The 17,524-nt window shown below is 51.5% G+C and overlaps 3 protein-coding genes across 5 annotated transcripts in view; 1 reads left to right on the plus strand and 2 right to left on the minus strand.

Moving 5' to 3' along the window:
* The first annotated feature begins 99 nt into the window (after positions 1–99).
* On the plus strand, positions 100–13,404 carry DNAJC17 (DnaJ heat shock protein family (Hsp40) member C17). 3 transcript variants are annotated; one of them, XM_079309395.1, is made up of 11 exons: positions 100–249; positions 1,206–1,275; positions 2,203–2,261; positions 3,002–3,089; positions 3,449–3,531; positions 3,869–3,965; positions 4,348–4,397; positions 4,885–4,962; positions 5,959–6,039; positions 6,777–6,905; positions 13,196–13,404. In XM_079309395.1, the coding sequence occupies exons 1-11, from the start codon at positions 172–174 to the stop codon at positions 13,319–13,321; spliced, it is 939 nt and encodes a 312-aa protein (XP_079165521.1). In that variant the 5' UTR covers positions 100–171; the 3' UTR covers positions 13,322–13,404. The 3 variants fall into 3 exon arrangements, with proteins under 3 accessions (XP_079165521.1, XP_079165522.1, XP_079165523.1); XM_079309396.1 differs by lacking the exon at positions 13,196–13,404 and adding an exon at positions 9,519–10,057; XM_079309397.1 differs by lacking the exon at positions 13,196–13,404 and adding an exon at positions 9,461–9,661.
* LOC306803685 (uncharacterized protein C15orf62, mitochondrial) lies at positions 9,102–13,079 on the minus strand. Its single transcript, XM_079309398.1, has 2 exons — positions 11,128–13,079; positions 9,102–10,734 (listed from the first exon to the last, which is right to left on the minus strand). The coding sequence occupies exons 1-2, from the start codon at positions 11,215–11,217 to the stop codon at positions 10,126–10,128; spliced, it is 699 nt and encodes a 232-aa protein (XP_079165524.1). The 5' UTR covers positions 11,218–13,079; the 3' UTR covers positions 9,102–10,125.
* A 231-nt stretch (positions 13,405–13,635) lies between the features above and the next one.
* The window catches only part of GCHFR (GTP cyclohydrolase I feedback regulator), a 50,099-nt gene continuing 46,210 nt past the window's right edge, over positions 13,636–17,524 (minus strand). Inside the window, exon 4 of the mRNA XM_079309400.1 lies at positions 13,636–14,447. Within this exon, the coding sequence (XP_079165526.1) occupies positions 14,324–14,447 (124 nt within the window). The 3' untranslated portion in view covers positions 13,636–14,323. The remainder of the gene's footprint in view (positions 14,448–17,524) is intronic.

Consider the following 17,524-nt stretch of genomic DNA (forward strand, 5'->3'; position numbering starts at 1 on the left):
TACAACACCCAGCACAGCACTGCGCACCCCGACCCTTCCCTTTCTCGGAGCCGCGCGGTGCATCACGGTGCTTGTAGTCCCACCTTCCCGAGCGGCCCATGGGGCGGCGGCGTGTGAGGACTACATTTCCCAGCGAGCTCCGCGCCAGGAGCGGAACCGGGAAGCGCGAAGATGGCGGTGGGTAAGGAGCTGTTGGAGCGGGACCTCTACGGACTGCTGGGCATCGGCGAGAAGGCGTCCGAGAAGGAGGTGAGGGGTGCTGGCGGCTCGGGACGGGCTCCTTCTCTCCCCTCCTTCCCTGTCCCGGTGTCCCCGGGAGCGGCGTGTTCCCGGCTGCTCTCCCGTGCCGAGCTGAGGGGCTGCTCCCAGCGCTGCATGGAAAGCGCGTTTTTATTGTTGTCCGCGATTTCCAACCCCGGTTCTGCTGGAATTGTCATTCCCCCATTCACCCTGTGCGTTCTCAATAACAGGATGAGAAGGGAATGGCTTTCCACTGTCACCGGGCGGGGTTAGAGGGGACATTGGGAAGGAATTCTTTGCTGAAATAGGAATTTGGAGGCTGGAGCCCGGGGAGGAGACGCCTTTCCCTCAGCTGGACTCTTCTGCAGGAGGTGGGGTCACCTGCAGGGCTTTTCCTGCACATTCCCAATCCCGGGAGCTTTGTCCACCAGGTGGGGCCGGGACACAACTTTTTCCACTTGTTTTAGCAGGGAATTGAGTGGGAGTGGGATAGAGTGGCTTCTTTTTTTTTTTTTTTTTTTTTTTTTTTCCCCTTCCACTTTTTTTCCTTTCCCTCTTTTTCATTTCCCCTTTTTTGTTCCCTTTCTCTCTTTTTGCTTCTCTTTCTGGGTTCCTTTCCTTTCCTTTCCTTTCCTTTCCTTTCCTTTCCTTTCCTTTCCTTTCCTTTCCTTTCCTTTCCCCCCCCTCCGTTTTTTTTTCATTCTCCCCTTTTCTTTGTCTCCTTTATTTTTCCCTCTCCCCTCTTTTTCCCCTCTCCCTTTTTTCCCCCTGAGGTTTAACAGCTGCAACACAAGACACCTGGAAATAAAAACAGCTTTTAAAAGCTCCAACTCTTTCCAGACACGGCCGTGTCCTGGGCTCATCGGGTTACCCTTGACCACAGGGATAATTTTGGTTTTCCAAGCTGCCTTTTTGGGCAGAGACAGACCAGTTTGCCCCCAGTGAGTCCCAGTTTGGCCCTGCAGGTGAAGACAGCGTTCCGGCAGAAGGCGCTGACCTGCCACCCCGACAAGAACCCCGACAACCCCCGGGCAGGTGAGATGGGGCAGCTCTTCCTGCTGCAGTTTTCACTTCTCCAGCCTCCTGGAAGTGGCTCTGCTTCCCTAAATCCTGAGGGAATGGCTGGGTGTGTGTGCCTGGGAATGCACACAGGGCTGGGAGTTGCTGCTGTTGGTGTTCACTCTGCTTTTCAAGGCTGAACAATCCCGGCTGGGATTAGAAACACCAGCATTAAGACAGTGCTGGAATTACAACTTCACCCCTGCAAACCTTTCCAGCCTTTGCCTGTCTGGACACTGCTTTGATCTGTATTTATCACAGTCCAAACTTCACCAGCACTCCATAAATCCTGTTATCTTGGGATAAGGATATGGGATTGGTATCTTGGCAGGGCAAGGGGGAGTTTCAGCTGCCTGCAGTGAGTGATTGCTGTGGATGGAGGTTGTAGAATTAGCAGTTGCTTTGTATTTTGTGTGTCAAGACTGATAATTCATCTTTATAAAAAAAAATATAAATACATTATATGTATTATATGCCAGTGCTTGTAATGGGACAAGAGGAAAGACTTTTAAAGGATAACAACAACAACTTCCAATACTACATAAGCAGGACTTCTTGTTAAGGAAAAGGAATGAGAGGAAGAAGGAAATCGTGAGCTCCAGCTAAATGTGGCATGAAGGATAAATTGCAATTAAAAAAAAAAATCAGTAAGAAAAATCAACTTTGCGTGTTCCAAGATTTATCCTAAAGCAAAACAATCTCAGTTTTTTGTTTCTTTATTTACTCCCAAATTTGTGTAACACTTTTGAGTTGAGGTACCCTGGTTAGAGGTTGCCTTACAAACCTCTTGGAGAGGTGATTTTTCTTCCTTGGAGAACCTTCCTGCAGGAATTGTCTTAGCTGGTTCTTCCCCAGTCCCTCACCTGGTTTCCCTCATCTTGCCCTTATTCCTTCTCTTCCCAGCGGAAACCTTCCACCAGCTGTCCCAGGCCTTGGCCGTGCTCACAGATGCAGCAGCCAGGGTAAGGATGCTCTCTTGGGAAGGGTGGGGTTTTGGGGTGTTGCTGGGAACTGTATTCCTGCCTGTCCTGCTCTCTGCTCTGACAGAGACTCCATGAATACAAATCTCAGCTGTTATTCCCTGGAGAGATTCTCCATGACATTGAATCTCAGGTGCTTGGAGAGATGTTGTGTTTGGGATTTGCTGCTGGGAGAGGCTCTGCCCTGAGATTCTGCATTTAATAATGTGCTGGACTGGGGCATATCCCATTTAATGACACCAGTGATAACCATCCCTGACTCAGGAACACCAAATTCCCATGGCAGTGGTGCATCTGCCATTCCCGTGGAGTCAGGGGCTGACAAATGAGTGACACCTGGATGCAATTCCTGAGGCTCCAAGCTTTGCTGTCTCTGGGACACTTGGATCCTTCTGGAACTGTTAGGAAGTGGCTGAGAATCCACTGCTAAAAGCCTGAAAGAAACTGGAAATGTCCCTGGAAAGAAGAAAAGCAAACCAAAAATGAGCAAGGAACTCTCTCCAGATGAGCTCAGGAGAGAGAAAAGTGTTGATTCCAGGTGATCAAAGCTAAAAACATGAACTCCTCTTTTCAAGTACTGGAAAAACTCACAATCCAAGAAGCAGCAGATGCTTCACCTCTGCTGACAGGGTTTCACAATCTCTGATGTCACTGTATTCCCTGTTTTCCAGTTTCTCTCCTGGTTTCTGTAGTTTCCCACTGTTGTGCTGGTTCCTTGGCAGGCAGCCTATGACAAGGTGAGGAGGGCAAAGAAGGAGGCTGCAGCAAGGACACAGAAACTCGATGAGAAGAGGAAGAAAGTTAAGCTTGGTAAGAAAAATCAAACCCTCACGCTCTCCTGAAGTCTCCCTTAGCTGGCTGTTTGCACTTCTCCTTCCACAGGAATTCCCCAGGGATCAATCCATGCAGGATGACTCTAGAATCTCCTCCTACAGCCATAGCTGGGGTTGTCCTGCCCTGGGAAGAAGGGAATTAGGTCCTGCTGTGGGAATTGGGGGTTTCAGGGCTATTGAGACTCCTTTGGTGTGTGGGGCCAGAGGAGAGGTAGCAGAGCTATCAGGATATTGGTGTAGCTGTAGCCAAGTTTGTGATCTCTCCATCTTCCTCTGGTCAGCAAGGAAAATTCAGATTCTCTTTGGATTGTTTTAATTTTGTTTCTTTCTCTGCAGATCTTGAAGCCAGAGAACGGGAAGCCCAGTCCCAGGAGAACGAAGAGGAGGAGATCAGGATAACGAGATCATTAGAAGAAGAAGTAAGGGTCAATTCTTATTTTTGAGAAGAATTGCTGGAAGTATTTCCATTCATGGTAAAATCCATGGGATGAGGTGCAAAAATTCTCTGGAGAGCAATCCTTCAACCTTTGGGATTAAAAGGCTCTGTGAATCAGAGAATCCTGGGATGGTTTGAGTTCCAGTCCCTTCCATGGTCAAGGACCCCTTCCATCAGACCAGGCCGCTCCTTTTGGAGCTGGCAGGAGGGATGTCCCAGGAGATGGATGTGAGACCCAGGCTGTCCCTGGAAGTGTCCAGGAGCCATTCCAGGCCTGGCTCTGTGCCTGAGGTGCTCAGGCTGTGTTCCCTGTGCCGCAGATAATCCGCCTGCGTGAGGAGGGCTCCCGGCAGCTGGAGGAGCAGCAGAGGCTCATCAGGGAGCAGATCCGCCTGGAAAGGGAGCAGCACAGACCAGGTGAGCACAGGGGAACCTGGAGCCCTCACCTGCAGGTGGCACTGGGCTCTTTGGCAGCTTCCTTTTTCCAGTTGTCCCAGCAGAACCTTCTTGCAGGGAAAAACGCCTCAGAACACGTCTCCTGCTTGTATTTTTGCTGACCTGTTTGTGGCCTTGATTGTGGCAAGTCTGGGCTTCCTAGAAGGGAAAAATGCTGCCATGGAGTATTCAGTCTGTGCTGCAGTTCCTGTTGCACGAGATTTTTGGGACTGGAATGGTCCAGTGGAAATCCCAAAGTGTTTCATCATATGTGTGTTCTCAGGGAAAAGGAATTGTGTGAAATGCTGAGGAATTCTCACCCGTGTCTTTTCCATCTCTTTGTTTTTGCTTTTTCTCTCTTTAGGCAAGCAGGAAAGAAATGGAGCAGAAGGCAAAATAACTCCTAAGCTCAAGGTAAGGCATCCTTAAAAAACTGTGTTTTGGTGAAAACTGATAGAACATGGTGGAAAACAGAAGGGACATTTCAGCCCTGCTGAGCTGGCACATCCTTTTTTACACTGGAGATGAAATCAGGTGAACAGCTCCTGTCCTTGCTCTTAGAATTCCTTCCTCACTCACCTTTTCTTTGTCTGCTCCAGAATTCTGAGCCTGGGATTGAGTTGTCTGTGCTTTAAGCACAGGGGAACATCTGCTAATTACCCTGGCAGAGCCATTAGCATCCTTTCAAGTGTGATCTTTTTTTATTCCAGTGAGCAGCGTTTCTCCCTGTTCCCCAAACAGTTTGTTCCCTGTGCTCACTCCCATGCTGAGATCAGTCTTGGCAGGCCTGGGAGTGTGGCTGGAAATAGCAGACGTGGTGAATGTGCAGGGGGGTGGGAACTGCTTGAGCAGGCAGTGCATCCAAACGGGAAAAATGTAACTCCTGGTGTTTGTTTCCCAGCTCAGGTGGAAATGCAGGAAGGAAGATGAGACAGGAGGGGGATACTCCAAAGATGTGCTGCTGCAGATCCTGCAAAAGGTCCTGTCTGATACTCTTCCCTATTTATTACTGGGTCTTCCCCTGCTCTCAGTGCTGTAAGAATAGTGAATTCTGGGAAGCTGCATATCACAGAACCATGGAGTGGTTTGAGTTGGAAGGGACCTCAAAAATGATTCAGTTCCACCCCTTGCCACAGGCAGGGACACCTTGCACTAGCCCAGGTTGCTCCAAGCCCTGTCCAACCTGGCCTTGGACACTTCCAGGGATGGGGCAGCCACAGCTACTCCAGGCAATCTGTGCCAGGGCCTCAGCATCTTCACAGGGAAGGATTTTATCTTTATGATCCAATCTAAAGAGGAAATCTGATCTAAACAGCTGTGTCCTGTCACTCTGTGCTGTTGTAAGCTATAAACTGGAGTGGCTCATTTCCTTCCCTGTTCAGCTTTCTCATGCTGTTTCCAGAGCTCATCAGTGTGATCATGGAGTCATTAAGGTTGGAAAAGATCTCCTAAATCATCAAATCCAACCTTTGAGACAAGCAGGATCCTTTGATCGCTGAGCTGGAAGCTGTTTCCCAGCTAACAGCTCTGCCTGGCTCCCAGCAGGGACTCTTGCTGGAACAGAGCAACTGCAGACACTTCCCACTGGATGCTTCCTGCCCACTTAGTCTGGCTCTGTGGTTGTGGTGCTCTCATCCTTCACTTCAAGCACTCCACATCCCTGCTGTGGGAAGTGCAGAGACAGGCACAGACAAGCCTTTTGATCTGATCAATCTCAGCCTGGCATCTCTATTTTCCCTCTGAGCTCTGACTCTGAGCCCTCTTGCACTGGGGCTTGCTGGGAGCCAAGTGTGTAGCTCCATGCCTTCCCAGAGTATTTCCTGGAAGGACAGAAATGGTGGGATTAGTGGAAGCAGGGCAGAAATGGTGACAGCTCAAGCCTCATGTCTGTGAAAACACATGTGTTCTCTTTGTGTTCATTTGACATCTCTCCTGGCTCTGTAATTAACTTTCCTTCCTTTCTTTCTTTCTGCAGTATGGTGATGTGCTCAATTTGTTGATCTCCAGCAGGAAGACTGGGAGTGCAGTGGTGGAATTTGCCACGGTGAAAGCAGCTGTGAGTGTGCAGAGCCCCTGCTGGGTGTGCTGGGGGTGGCACAGGCCAGGTGACAGCCAGGACACTGCCCTGTCATTAAGGCAGTGGAGAAGGGTAATGAGAGTCTAAAGGCACAGAGGGAGTGGCACAGCTGGAGGCACAAACCCAGAGATCAGGCACATAAACAGGTTGTGCATGGAACAGGCTGAGGGAAGAGGCACTGCCTTAAAAGTCAGGCACTGAGCACTTACTCAGCTCTCTCTGAAGGTGAAATGCCTTGGAGGTGGGCTTATGTGTTTTGGAGGTGATATCAGGCTTTTGCTGTGAAAAACAACCCAAAATGTCTTGACTCACTGTGAGTTATAATAATTCATGTAGCTGTGGGAACAGAAGCCATCAGTTACCCTCAGTTTTATTAGTTCCATCAGCTTGGGCTGTATGAGAGTTTCCTTGTTACCTTTTCTTTCACTCATATCCAAATAATAAAACCCCCCAGAACTGTGTGTGACCTGCATATCAAAAGTACTGGCAGGGCTATGGACCATGAAGGTGGTTGTCATATAAGGCAGCTGTGAAATCTGAGAGTCATGGAATGGTTTGGGTTGGAAAGATCCTTAAAATCTTACTGAATGGAATCACAGAATGGTTTGGGTTGGAAGGGACCTTAGAAGACCATCCATTTCAAAGTGGAAGGTGTCCCTGCCCATGGCTGGGGGCTTGAAATTCAGGTGGTGATGGAAGGATGTTTTCCCTGCCAGGAGATGGCTGTGAAGAATGAAGTTGGCCTGCTAAATAACCCCCTGAAGATTTCCTGGCTGGAGGGCCAGCCCCAGAGTCACCCCAGCACCATCCTCCCTGACAGCACCAGCCAGCTCAGGACCTCACAGGTAAGAAGAATGGGCTGTGGGATGGAAATCTGCTGCTGTAACAACCTAAATCTCAGTGTGCTGCCAGATGGAAGCTCTTGGGGCCAGGCCTGGCTTTCACAGCAGCCCTTTCTGTGCTGGATCAGTGGCTTTCTAAAGGACCTCTTGCCTGGGCAGCAGCACACTCACTGGGAACTGGAGCTATTTGGATGACTTGGATCTTCACACATTCCCTTTCTCCCAAGTGAAAAACAAGGATGTTCCTTGCTCAGCCCAAAGCCTCCAGTGCCATTCTGATGGGATTTTTTAATATGTCTTGACTGTTGGAATCCTTTGAGTGAGAGCTGCTGAAAGGTTCCTTTAGAGAATCTTGGTTACTCACTGGATTCCCAGGAGGAGGAAGTTTCAGTGCTGGAAGCAAACCTCTATTCTTAGGGTCTGCAGGAGGGAGGAGACAGCAATATCAAACTAAATACCCTTTTGTGCATTCATTCCCTAAATATTTTAAGCTTGTGAGATTGTTCAGTGCATTCACTCTTCTTAATGAGAGTGAATACTTAATACTTTCATTCATTCTTTTATCAAGTATTTTATTTATGTTATTTGTAATTATGCATCAGAACACCTGTTATCCTGTCTGTGTAGGACCAGGGAGAGTCCTGCAGTCACAGGAGATTCACCAGAGTGTTAGGAAGGAATCTGGAGCAAAAAGCAGAATCCAAAGCACATTATTTGAGAATTTCTCACTAGCAGAGAGTTATAACTGGCTCATTCCTCCCAAAGGAGGTTGCTGGTGCAGTTGGAGCTTGGTAGTGGATTCCAGCCTCTGTGGGTTCAGATCTCTGCATTTACCTTGGCCTGTTTCCATGCCCAGAGCTTGTTAGTGTGGAAGTGCAGCGTCTGCCTGCAGTGCAGGATTAGTGTGGTGGGGCAGCAGGGAGAGCAGGAAAGCAGCACACAGTGCTGGTGACTCACCCCTGCCCAGCACAGCCTCCTCAATCCCACCTGACTCTGCTGAGGAGCTGCAGCCAGGGACCTGCATCCTTCCCAGGAGTTGCACAGCTGGTGCTTTGCTGTCCTTTTAGCTGTAAGAAGCTGCTCTTCCTGGGATTGCACTGCAGTCTTGATCTCCAAGCTGCTCTCCTTCCTGTTTTTCCTTGTTACTACTCCAGACCCTTCCCAAATCCTCCTGCTGCATCCACTGGGATGCTTCTAAAACCTGTGATGTGTTTGCAGCTCCTCTTGGCTGATCTGCTTCCAGCTTGTGCTCTCCAGTTCAAAGCTGTGCAGAGTGAGCTCCCAGATCCCTGTTCCCTCTGCCTCTTCCCTTCACACCCAGCCACTTTCTTACTTCCAGGTTGCACTTATCTCATTCTGATTTAAGCTGCCCTTGCTTCCTATTCACTTCCCCCCTCTGTTTTTGTCTGAATCCACCCCCGTTTTGTTCCCACTCTGTGCAAAAGCAGCTCCTTTGCTGCTCTGCTTCAGGAATCAGCCCAAATCTGCAGTGTTCTCATGGCAACGTGCTCACTACTCATCCTCTGCTCCCTGTCTGGGACAGGCAGCCAGGTACTCCCTGCCTGGGAGAGCCAGCCAGGACCTGAGTGCCAAAATCCACAGGTGAAGGACAGCCAGAGCCCAGCCAGGGGGTTTGGAAGCAGTTCCTGTGTGGATGCTGTGCTGGGCTGCTCATCTTCCACAGCCTTGTTGTCTGCTACAGCAACAGGTGCACATTGTCCAGCAGTTCCTGGAGAGCTGCTGGAGCCAAGCAGGCTCCAGGTTCCCCTTGGAATTCAAAAGCTGTGGCTTGGCCAGTGTTACTGCAGGCTATTGAGAACAGTGTCTGTGTGATGGTTCAAAGCACACAGTGGCTGCAGAGATCTTGTTTTGCCACTCCAACAGCGTGCAATGCTCAGTTTGGGGAAGATTTTCTCTGCTCCTGCAGTGGAATCTCCCTGCCAGTGCTTCTTAGCTATTCAGCCCTGATAAAAAGCCTCCTGCCTGGTGTTCTTGTACCTGTTCTAAGCTCCTTCAAAGGTTTCAGGGGATTTATTTCCTATTATCTGACTTTGGGAGGTGAATCTCGCAGGGTAAGAGGCAGCTGTGCCTTCCCTGGAATGTCCCTGCACTTTGCTGTATTCACTTCCAAAGCTCCTGGTTATCTGGGGAGGCAGAGAGGTTTTATTATTTTTATTTTTTAAAAGAGCCCTAATAGTCAAAAAGGTAAGAACTGGTAGTTTCTTTTAACAGTTTGTCCTGGTGCTGCCCAGAACGTTCTCAGCCTTGCAGAGCCTTTCCCACTGTCCAGCTCAGGGTGGAGAACTGTTCCTGTCTTGCCCTGAGCTCTGTGAGCTCTCCTCAGGGAAAAATCAAATCCCAGCCTTCTGTCCTTCCCTCAGAGCCCCACTGGTCACCCCACCCCATCATAAAACCCTGCAGTGCCAAGCAAGATGGACCTGAGCCACTCCAGATACCCCGTGCTCCTGGTGTCTGGGATTTCTGTGGCTTGTTCCCAATGAAATGAGGCAACCAGACACTTCAGTCACAGATACATTTATTCTTCTATGTCTGTACAGCTGGGAGCTCAGTGCATGCGTGGGGCAGCAGTGTCAGAGACATCTCTTCTCCTGCCAGGAGGATAAATCCACTGCTGGTGCTGTATCAGGAGCCTGCTTGGATGCTTACCTGTTTCCAGGCTGGGAGTGCCACCTGCACTGGAGTTAAGGGAAAAGAAACCCACAAGGAGGAAGAGAAAAAACAGAGGAACAGCTTTGAGCTTTCACATCCATCATGGTGGGAGGAGAAGCCCCAGTTCCTGTCTCTCAGCCCTCAAAGGTTTGGCTTTGGGGTGCAGTGCTGCTGCTTCCTTGCAGGCTGCCTGCTGTTCCACAAGTGATCCATGACAAGTCCATGCCCCACAGTGTCACATCCCCAAAAGAAGTCTTCCCCAAAAAATGCCAGTCTTCCCTGAGGAGGGGACGCGCAGTCCGGAATGGGAAGTTCCCAGGGTGGAGAATGGAAAGTTGCCCATGAGACAGCAGATAGTGCTCTCACCTGAGCACAGAGCCTGTGAGTTGTACTCCAGAGGATTCCTTGGCAAGGACAGGGATGGTCTGTGGTGGGTGAGGACAATGAAACAGGCCACACACAACAGGCACGCTCCAGTATCCTTCCTCCTGCCGGAATCAGAGGAACTGGCAGCAGCAGTGAGCAACTGGGATGTGATGGACAAGGAATACCTTCAAATGGCGTAATCCCTCGGGTTCTGTTTCCTGAGGGTCTGCAGCACATCCTCGAGGAGAGAGAGTCCCAAATCCACTTTGAAGGACAGGAAGGGGTCAGCCAGGTCGGGAAGAGTGGTGCTGTTTGGGAGAGCCGCCTCGGAGGCGCCGTGCTCCGTAGCCTGGTCCTTGTGCGTTGGGGTGGCTTTGTGGTATGGAGCAGAGTTGGAAAAGGAGAGGTCGGAGTGGGAATCCGTGTGATCGATGATGTTGGGGCAGCTGGAACTGTCCAGGTAGAGCCGGGGAGGCTTGGGAGGGGCTTGTGCCTTGGCCAGGTTCTGCTCGCTCTGACAGGACAGGTACTCAGACTTGTCCCTCAAGCATTCCCTCTTCTGGCCGTCCGTGTCTAGAGTGTGGCTGTTCTGGTTCAGGATGATGACTTGGTTGCCCAGCTTTTTGTGCCTCCTGAGGGAGAAGCGTCGGAAGAAGGTGGTGGACTTGATGGAGCCCCTGCGCCAAGTATCCATGCTGAGGGAAGGCAGCGAGGAGCAGGAACGCTGACTCCTCACAGACGGGATCAGCAGAGAGCCACGCAACAGGAACAGCCTCTTCCTGCCCCGTTCCCGGAGCTGCAAGGAAAACAGAGAGGCTGGTAGTGCAGGAAATGCAAACTCCCCACCGTGGCAAGGATCTCGAGGAGTGTCCCCCGGAGTGGCGAGGAGCGGTGTGAGCCGAGCGAGCTCGTTAAGCGTGTGCCGGCTCCGGGCTGGTGGGGAACAGCAGAGGCACAGTCACCATGAGAACAGATCTAATCTGGCATCTAGAACAGAAGGGCACTCGGGTGCCATGGTAACCAGGCACCTTCTGCGGAGGGGCACCGCCGGAAAAGCGCCGTGGGTGGCTGGGAACGAGACGGTGACTCAGTGCCACCGAAGGAACCCAGGGAATGCAGGAGAAGGGGGATGTAAAAAGCGACAGCGCGGGAGACAAGGATGGGAGAACGGAGTGCGGGAGAGACTCACGCCCTGTTGGAGCAGCCCGCAGTCCAGGAGAGGAGAAGCTGCTGGAGCACTCGGAGAACTGGGCCTGCCACGCTCACCAGGATGAAGCATCAAGTCCAGGGAGAGCTGAGCCAGGAGTCCAGGAATTCAGCCAGGTTGGACCCAGAGTGCCAAATCTCCACAGCGCTGCTGCCGCCGTCCCTTCATATGCCACCCGTCGCTGCTTCAGCGGCTCCCTGCGTGGTTGTGTTTGTTTTGAGCCAAGCCCTTGCTGAGTCAGCCACGTCAGAAATGGGTTTTACTCGATTGGTAATTGCCAGGATTGCAGGAAGTAGGTGTGTGGAGTGGCAGAGCCTCAGCCCACGCTCAGGCACCCAGGAGCACGTGCTGGGAGCCCACCTGGATCAGGCTGTTCTTCCTCCCGCCACTCCGAGGGCTCCTCGTGTCAGCAGAGCTCTCAAACCAGGCTGCAAATAATCTCCTGGCTGTTTTAAATTTCAATCCCAGCGTGAGGTGGGGCTTCAGGTTTGTGTGGGTGATTCATCTGCATGAGTCTCAGGCAGCTTCTTCCATCCAGCCCAGCAAATTCCTGGGGTTGGTGGATGGGACTTGGAAGGATCCTGGCTGAGGGCTGATACCATCAGTGCTTTCTCAGACACTGCTGCTGCCAGTACCCAAAGGTCATTTTGCTCAGGTGGCTCCTAAGACACCAATTAGACTCTTTAATTTCCCTCTTGATGTTCCTTATCTGTTGTGGGCTTTCATTGTGTCCTCAAAGCCGGAGGAACCACTTTGCTGGCAAGGATAAGGAATTGCACTTTCCCATGTTTCCATGCAGAGACTTACTTAGGCATTCTATTGCCTTTGTATCCTCTCTGCTTCCTAAGGAATCCTTCGGTATCTGGAGAAGCTGTGGCTGCCCTATCCCTGGAACTGTTCCAAACCAGATTGGAGCAGCCTGGGCTAGTGGAAAGAGTCCCTGGCCATGGCACGAGGTTGGAACCAGATGATGTGTAAGATCCCTTCCCACCCAAACCATTCTGGGATTCTCTATGATCAGCACTTAACCTGCTTCCTATAAAAATGAATATGAAGGGTTTTTTTTTTCCATTCACCTGCTGTCAAGACACTCTTATTTCCACCTGAACTGTCAAGGAACGAGCTGGATGCTTCCAAGCCTTGCAGTGCTTTCATACATCCAAAATAGCACGGCCACCTACTAGTGTGGAATGGCTTTGGAAGCAGCACCAAAACACTGGAGCAACTGTCATCTGCTGCCCACGTTCATTAGGCAGAGTCTGCAATCAACTGCCTTGACGTGACAGTTGCTGCCACACACAGCAGGGAGGCTCCAGGAGCTTTGGAAAACTGTTCCATTCCTGTGTCAGGTTTGGGAACATCCCTGGTGGTTTTCTTTCTGCAGCCACTTAGAGTCATGCAATTGTTCGTGGCGGGAAAGACTTCTAATGGCATTGACTGCAGCTGTTAGAATCCTGGAATGATTTGGGTGGGAAGGTACCTTAAAGCCCATCCAGTTCTACCCCGGGGGAGGGACACCTTCCATTATCCCAGGTTGCTCCTAGCCCCATCCAATCTGGCCTGGAACACTTCCAGGGATGGGGCAGTCACAGCTTCCCTGGGCAACCTGTGCCAGGGCCTCAGCACTGTGAGACAGTTGGAAGTTAGCCACTTCCATGACTCATCCACAAAGGTTTGATGTTTTTTATGGCATCAGCCTTTATAACAGGTGAAGTGTACACTGGACTTCGGGCACCAACGTTGGAGGTGCAGGGTTTGGATCTTGTCATTCACAATAATGCTCCATCCAGCCTCATGGAATGCTGGCTCCATGTCTGTCCTGCCTTCCTCATTAATCACACTTATTGCTGGTTATTTTTAATAATCATTTTCATAACAATTCCTCTTTATTTCCTGTAGCCAAGCAGCTTTCACCCGATTTCTATGGGATCAAACCACTTTCCTGCTGGGCACACCGGTGTTGTGAGGGGGATTTGGGGAAGGTCTGGGAGTCTGGTGCAGGTCTGGTGCAGTCCCTGAGGGGTTGTGTGTGTCTCCTGCTCCTTGCCAGGCCTCAGTGGTGTCGGAGCGGGACTACGAGAGCCTGGTGATGATGAGGATGCGCCAGGCAGCCGAGAGGCAGCAGCTCATCCAGCAGCTCCAGCGGGAAGAGGAGGCAGAAAAGTCCCACACTTAACATGAGAGTATGGATTCTCCCCACCCCTCCATCCCCCCAGAGCTGTTTCTTAACTTAAGTCAATAAATCTCCTTTTTTAAAAAGGTGTTGTGGGAATAGAAACTCCCAGGGACTGCAGCCCTTATCCCTTTGCAGGTTTGGGGAGGAGGTTCACAGAGGGCAGGTTACCCTGTCAGTGTGTGTGCACCCAAAGAAGCTGCCCCATCCCATGGAACAGGGTGTGAGAGGTGCCATGAGAACACCAAACATTGGAGCTTTAAATTCCTGGAAGCTTGTGCATCCAGAGGGATTTGGCAACAGCTTTAAACAACCCGATGAAGGACACTGGTCTCTTTGGAGTAATGTTTTATTGGTGTTACCTCCACAGCAGGATCCATGCACAGTCCCAAACATTCCAGTAGTGTTGGGATTAGGGCCTGCACCTAGAACACACAACCTCTCTGTGTTATTTTGGGAATCTCATGTTAGGCTTGGATGGCAGTCTGGGATCTGGAAATTTGGTGGTGCTGCTGAGGGAAGGAATTCTTAGAGCACTGAGTTTAGTGGTTTCCCCCTGGATTTCAGGGATGAGATGGGATGGTGTCCATGCTTGGTGTCCCTCCCTAACCCCCTGACCCAGGAGAGGGCACGGGGTTCTCCAGGGCAGCCCGAGGAGGAGGCAACAGAGCTGTTGTTACTGAGCTTCCTCCAGGGCATGCTGAATACATGATTAAAATGTAAAACGCTGGAATTTGCCAGACTGCCGTCCAGCTGAAGGCAGAACTGGAGCCATCTGTTCCCTCTGCCTGATTCTGGGCATACCTTCCTCCCCCTGCTCTTGGGAAATGGAACAGGGATGGTGAAATTCCACTGGGTCCAGCTCTGCCTTTGCACCATTCCTGCCCCTTCCCGAGCGCCTGGGGTCTGGAACAGGAAGGAATTAAGGGGGAAAAATTTGACAGCAGTCCTACAAGATGATCTCCAGCAGGATGTTGTCCGGGTGGAAGGCAGGATTCTCCCTGGCTATTCCCTGTGCAGGCACCAGACCAGGGTCTGGCCCACGCCGGTCATGCTGACCACGCGGTAGCCGAGGCTCTCCAGCTTGTCCAGGACCACGCGCGGAGCGTCGCTCACGTAGTACTCACAGCTGCAGCCGGGAAAGATGGGAACAAGATGAGCTGGGGAGGAAGAGATGGGAATTTCCTGGTGGAAGGAAGTGAGCCTGCCTCGCTCCTGATCCCTGTAAGAGCAGCGGCCACACCTGGCACCAGGGGTGTGTGACACAGGGCCTTGGTTAACCCCAGGGGAAGGCACAGCCCAAGGTGCCAAACCACGGGAATCCTGTCCAGGAGGGAAGGATCAGGCTGAGTGGGAATGTGGCTCAGGGGTTGGTGTCCAGGGCCACGTGCTGCTCAGTAACTGGACTGGCACTGCAGCAGAGGGTTCACAGGTAAACACAGTGAGTGTGTTTTTAGCATGGGAATTCATGGAGGAGGAGAGGAATGATTCAGGTGCTTCTAAGGAATGAAATCCCAATGTTCTGCCTATGTCAGAGCATAGAGATGGGTGGGTTTGGGAGACTGTTGGAATTCGGGGATTGGAACAAGGCTTTCAGCCAGGTGGGAAACCTTTGGAAAGCCAATAGTCATCCATCCTGCATGGAAGTGGAGCCAGGCTCCTCTGTTCCAGCAGTGCCTGGGAGCTGATACCAGGATCCTTGCCCAGTTCTGATTTCCCATTGGTTTGTGCTGCTCCATGCTTGGAGCAGAAGCTGTCCCACATTCCTGCTCCCTGATCCCAGAAGCTCAAGGGCTGTGACACTGCTCCCCAGTGAAGAGACCCAGCACAGGCTGGGCTGAATTGGGTGGGGACAGCCAAGCTGAGCTGAGCTGGCCTGTGGGACCTTTGGCACTGGATGTGCCAGCTTCTCCCTTGACACAACTTCTGGGAGAAGGCCAGAGCAGCTCAGCTGGAGCTGACTTGCAGTGCCGGATAAGCAGATAATGATGGGCTGCAGGATCACTGGGGATCCTGTTTGGGCACCTGAACAAAGCCTTGCCTGCTTTTCCTACTAATAATGATTAAAAAAAAATCCAAAAGCCTTTCCAGAGCTTCTCCTGCTTGGATTTTGGAGCCCTGCTGGAGCTGGAAGTGCTTTAAAGCACGAAATAACCTGAGATGTGAGAGATTTTCCAGTTTCTCAAGACAGACTGTACTTGGCTATAATTACAGATGTGGTGTAAAGATAATGTGCATTATTAAAAGTGTCTTTGAAGTCTGTTCTTTCTCCAGGAGGGTTGCCACATACCCTTCAGATTTGCAGTGGGAGCTGGTAAATATTACTCCCATTATTCAGAGGAAGTAGCAGAGGCAGGGATTTGTAGAAACCTAAAAAACGGAGTAGTTGAGCTAAAAGTAGTAGGGGAGGGTTCCCAGGGCTTTACCCCAGGTGTTTGTTGAGGGAAATGAGGATTGCAGGCTGTTGGGTGTCAGGTATGCTGCTGTCTCCGTGTGCATCCAGTCGGGACAGAGGGGCTGGAATACCTGCAAAGCCTTTTCTTCCAGGTAAACCCCACCCTACCCCTTGCCCCTACCTGGCTGCCCCAAGGGCTGTGACCCCCAGTGAAAGGGCAGGGATCACATCCCTGCTCCCCACACCTTGTGGGACTTAATGAGGGGCTGTGTGTCTGTGCAAAGCTGCAGAACAGGATCCATGTGCTCCCTCATTACAGGGATTTCAGCTTCACCTCTACATCCCAGCAGGTCTGTGCTGCTCAGGCTTTTCCTTCAGGCTCACTACAAGGTCATGGCTAAAGTTCTGGGATCCAAGGTGCTACAGGAAGGGGGTTTGCAGCATCCATAGCCAGGCTCTGTTCACGAAGGAATTGGGGATGGCAAAGTCCTGCTCGGCCACAGTGCAGATCCTGGCTGGGATTCTGGAGGAGGCAGCCAGGCTCACCCCAGTGGCACGTGCTGTGCTCTCAGGGGGTGCCAGCAGCCACATTCCAGCCAGGGGACTTTCCCCACTGCCTGTTGCTCAGGCACACACGGGGAGGACGTGCTGTGCCGCAGGGATGTGCTGCGGGGACACAGCGGAGTTCCCAGCTGTGACACAGGCCATGCCAAGGAGCAGGTGAGGCAAGAGGAGCTCAAAACGCTCCAGGCCACAGGGAGGGGAGAAAGGTGGTGAATGCATCAGGGAGATCCCACAGGAAGCTCGTATCCCTTCCCCAAAACAAGCAGAGCGTGGTGCTTCTGTTCCTCACAGTGCTGCGGCTCCCCCAGCTGCTGGGGCAGACACCTCAGAGGCTTTCATGTGTCTTTGCCTTCCTTTTCCAGCTGAATCCCAGGGATCCTTGCCCATATCTCTCAGGATCCAGTTCCTGCTTGGAGCCTGTGGTGTTTCTCCCTGCTCTCTCCCACCCCGTTGCGTAACTCCGGGCTCGGCACGGCGGGTGGCAGCACGACTCTGGTGCTGCTGCCAATCTCTGCTCACCCACGGGCTTGGGAATAGCAGCACAGGATCAGCCCAGCAAACCCCCCAGGAATTCAGCTGGGATGATGGGGGGGCCCTCAACACTTTTATTTTATCTCCTTACTATTAAAATTTCCCACCTCACTCAGATTTTTAATGCTGCAGCAGCAGAGGATCCAGCCCTTGGTGTTAGCCAGGCTGGTGCTGAGGGTTTTCCCAGCTCCATGGATGGAAACTTGAGAACATTTGGGATGAGATGTGCCTTCTTAATGCCTCCTCCTCCTCCTTTCCCTCCTTCTCTTACTCCACACCTCAACACATGGGACACAGCAGGAATCAAGTTCCTCCTCTCTGTCAATTTCTTTTGCATTTGGGGATTTGTTGTGCTTTGCCATTGTGTTTTGGTTTTGTTCCTCCCCACCAGGGAAAACCAAGAAGTGGGATATCAAATGAGGAAAAAAAAAAAGGAAAAAAAGTGGGCCAAACCATGAGGAAGATGCCAGTCACATATCTGTGTGGCACTTGGCCAAAGGCTGGGGTAAAACTCCTGGGCAGAGGTGGGACATGGAGAAGTGTCAAATATCCACAGCTTGGGAAAACACCACTGGAGGGGTTGGAGTCAGGGTGAGACAATGGAAAGCAGCTCCAACCCCAGGGCTCAGCTGCCCATGGAAAACATTTGGGAGCTGTTGGGAAGGGCTGGCTCTGGTGAAACCTCGAGCTGCACTGGAGGATGGGATGGGATGGGA

The sequence above is a fragment of the Erithacus rubecula genome (genome assembly GCF_903797595.1).
Source record: "Erithacus rubecula genome assembly, chromosome: 6".
Lineage (NCBI taxonomy): Eukaryota > Metazoa > Chordata > Aves > Passeriformes > Muscicapidae > Erithacus > Erithacus rubecula.

Coding starts and splice junctions, on each gene's coding strand:
- DNAJC17 (XM_079309395.1), top strand. CDS start 172: ATGGCGGTGGGTAAGGAGCTGTTGGAGCGGGACCTCTACGGACTGCTG. Junction 3,966..4,347: donor AAGGGAGCAGCACAGACCAG/GTGAGCACAGGG, acceptor TTCTCTCTTTAG/GCAAGCAGGAAAGAAATGGA. Junction 6,040..6,776: donor TTGCCACGGTGAAAGCAGCT/GTGAGTGTGCAG, acceptor TTTCCCTGCCAG/GAGATGGCTGTGAAGAATGA.
- LOC306803685 (XM_079309398.1), bottom strand. CDS start 11,217: ATGCTTCATCCTGGTGAGCGTGGCAGGCCCAGTTCTCCGAGTGCTCCA. Junction 10,735..11,127: donor GCGGGCTGCTCCAACAGGGC/GTGAGTCTCTCC, acceptor TTTTCCTTGCAG/CTCCGGGAACGGGGCAGGAA.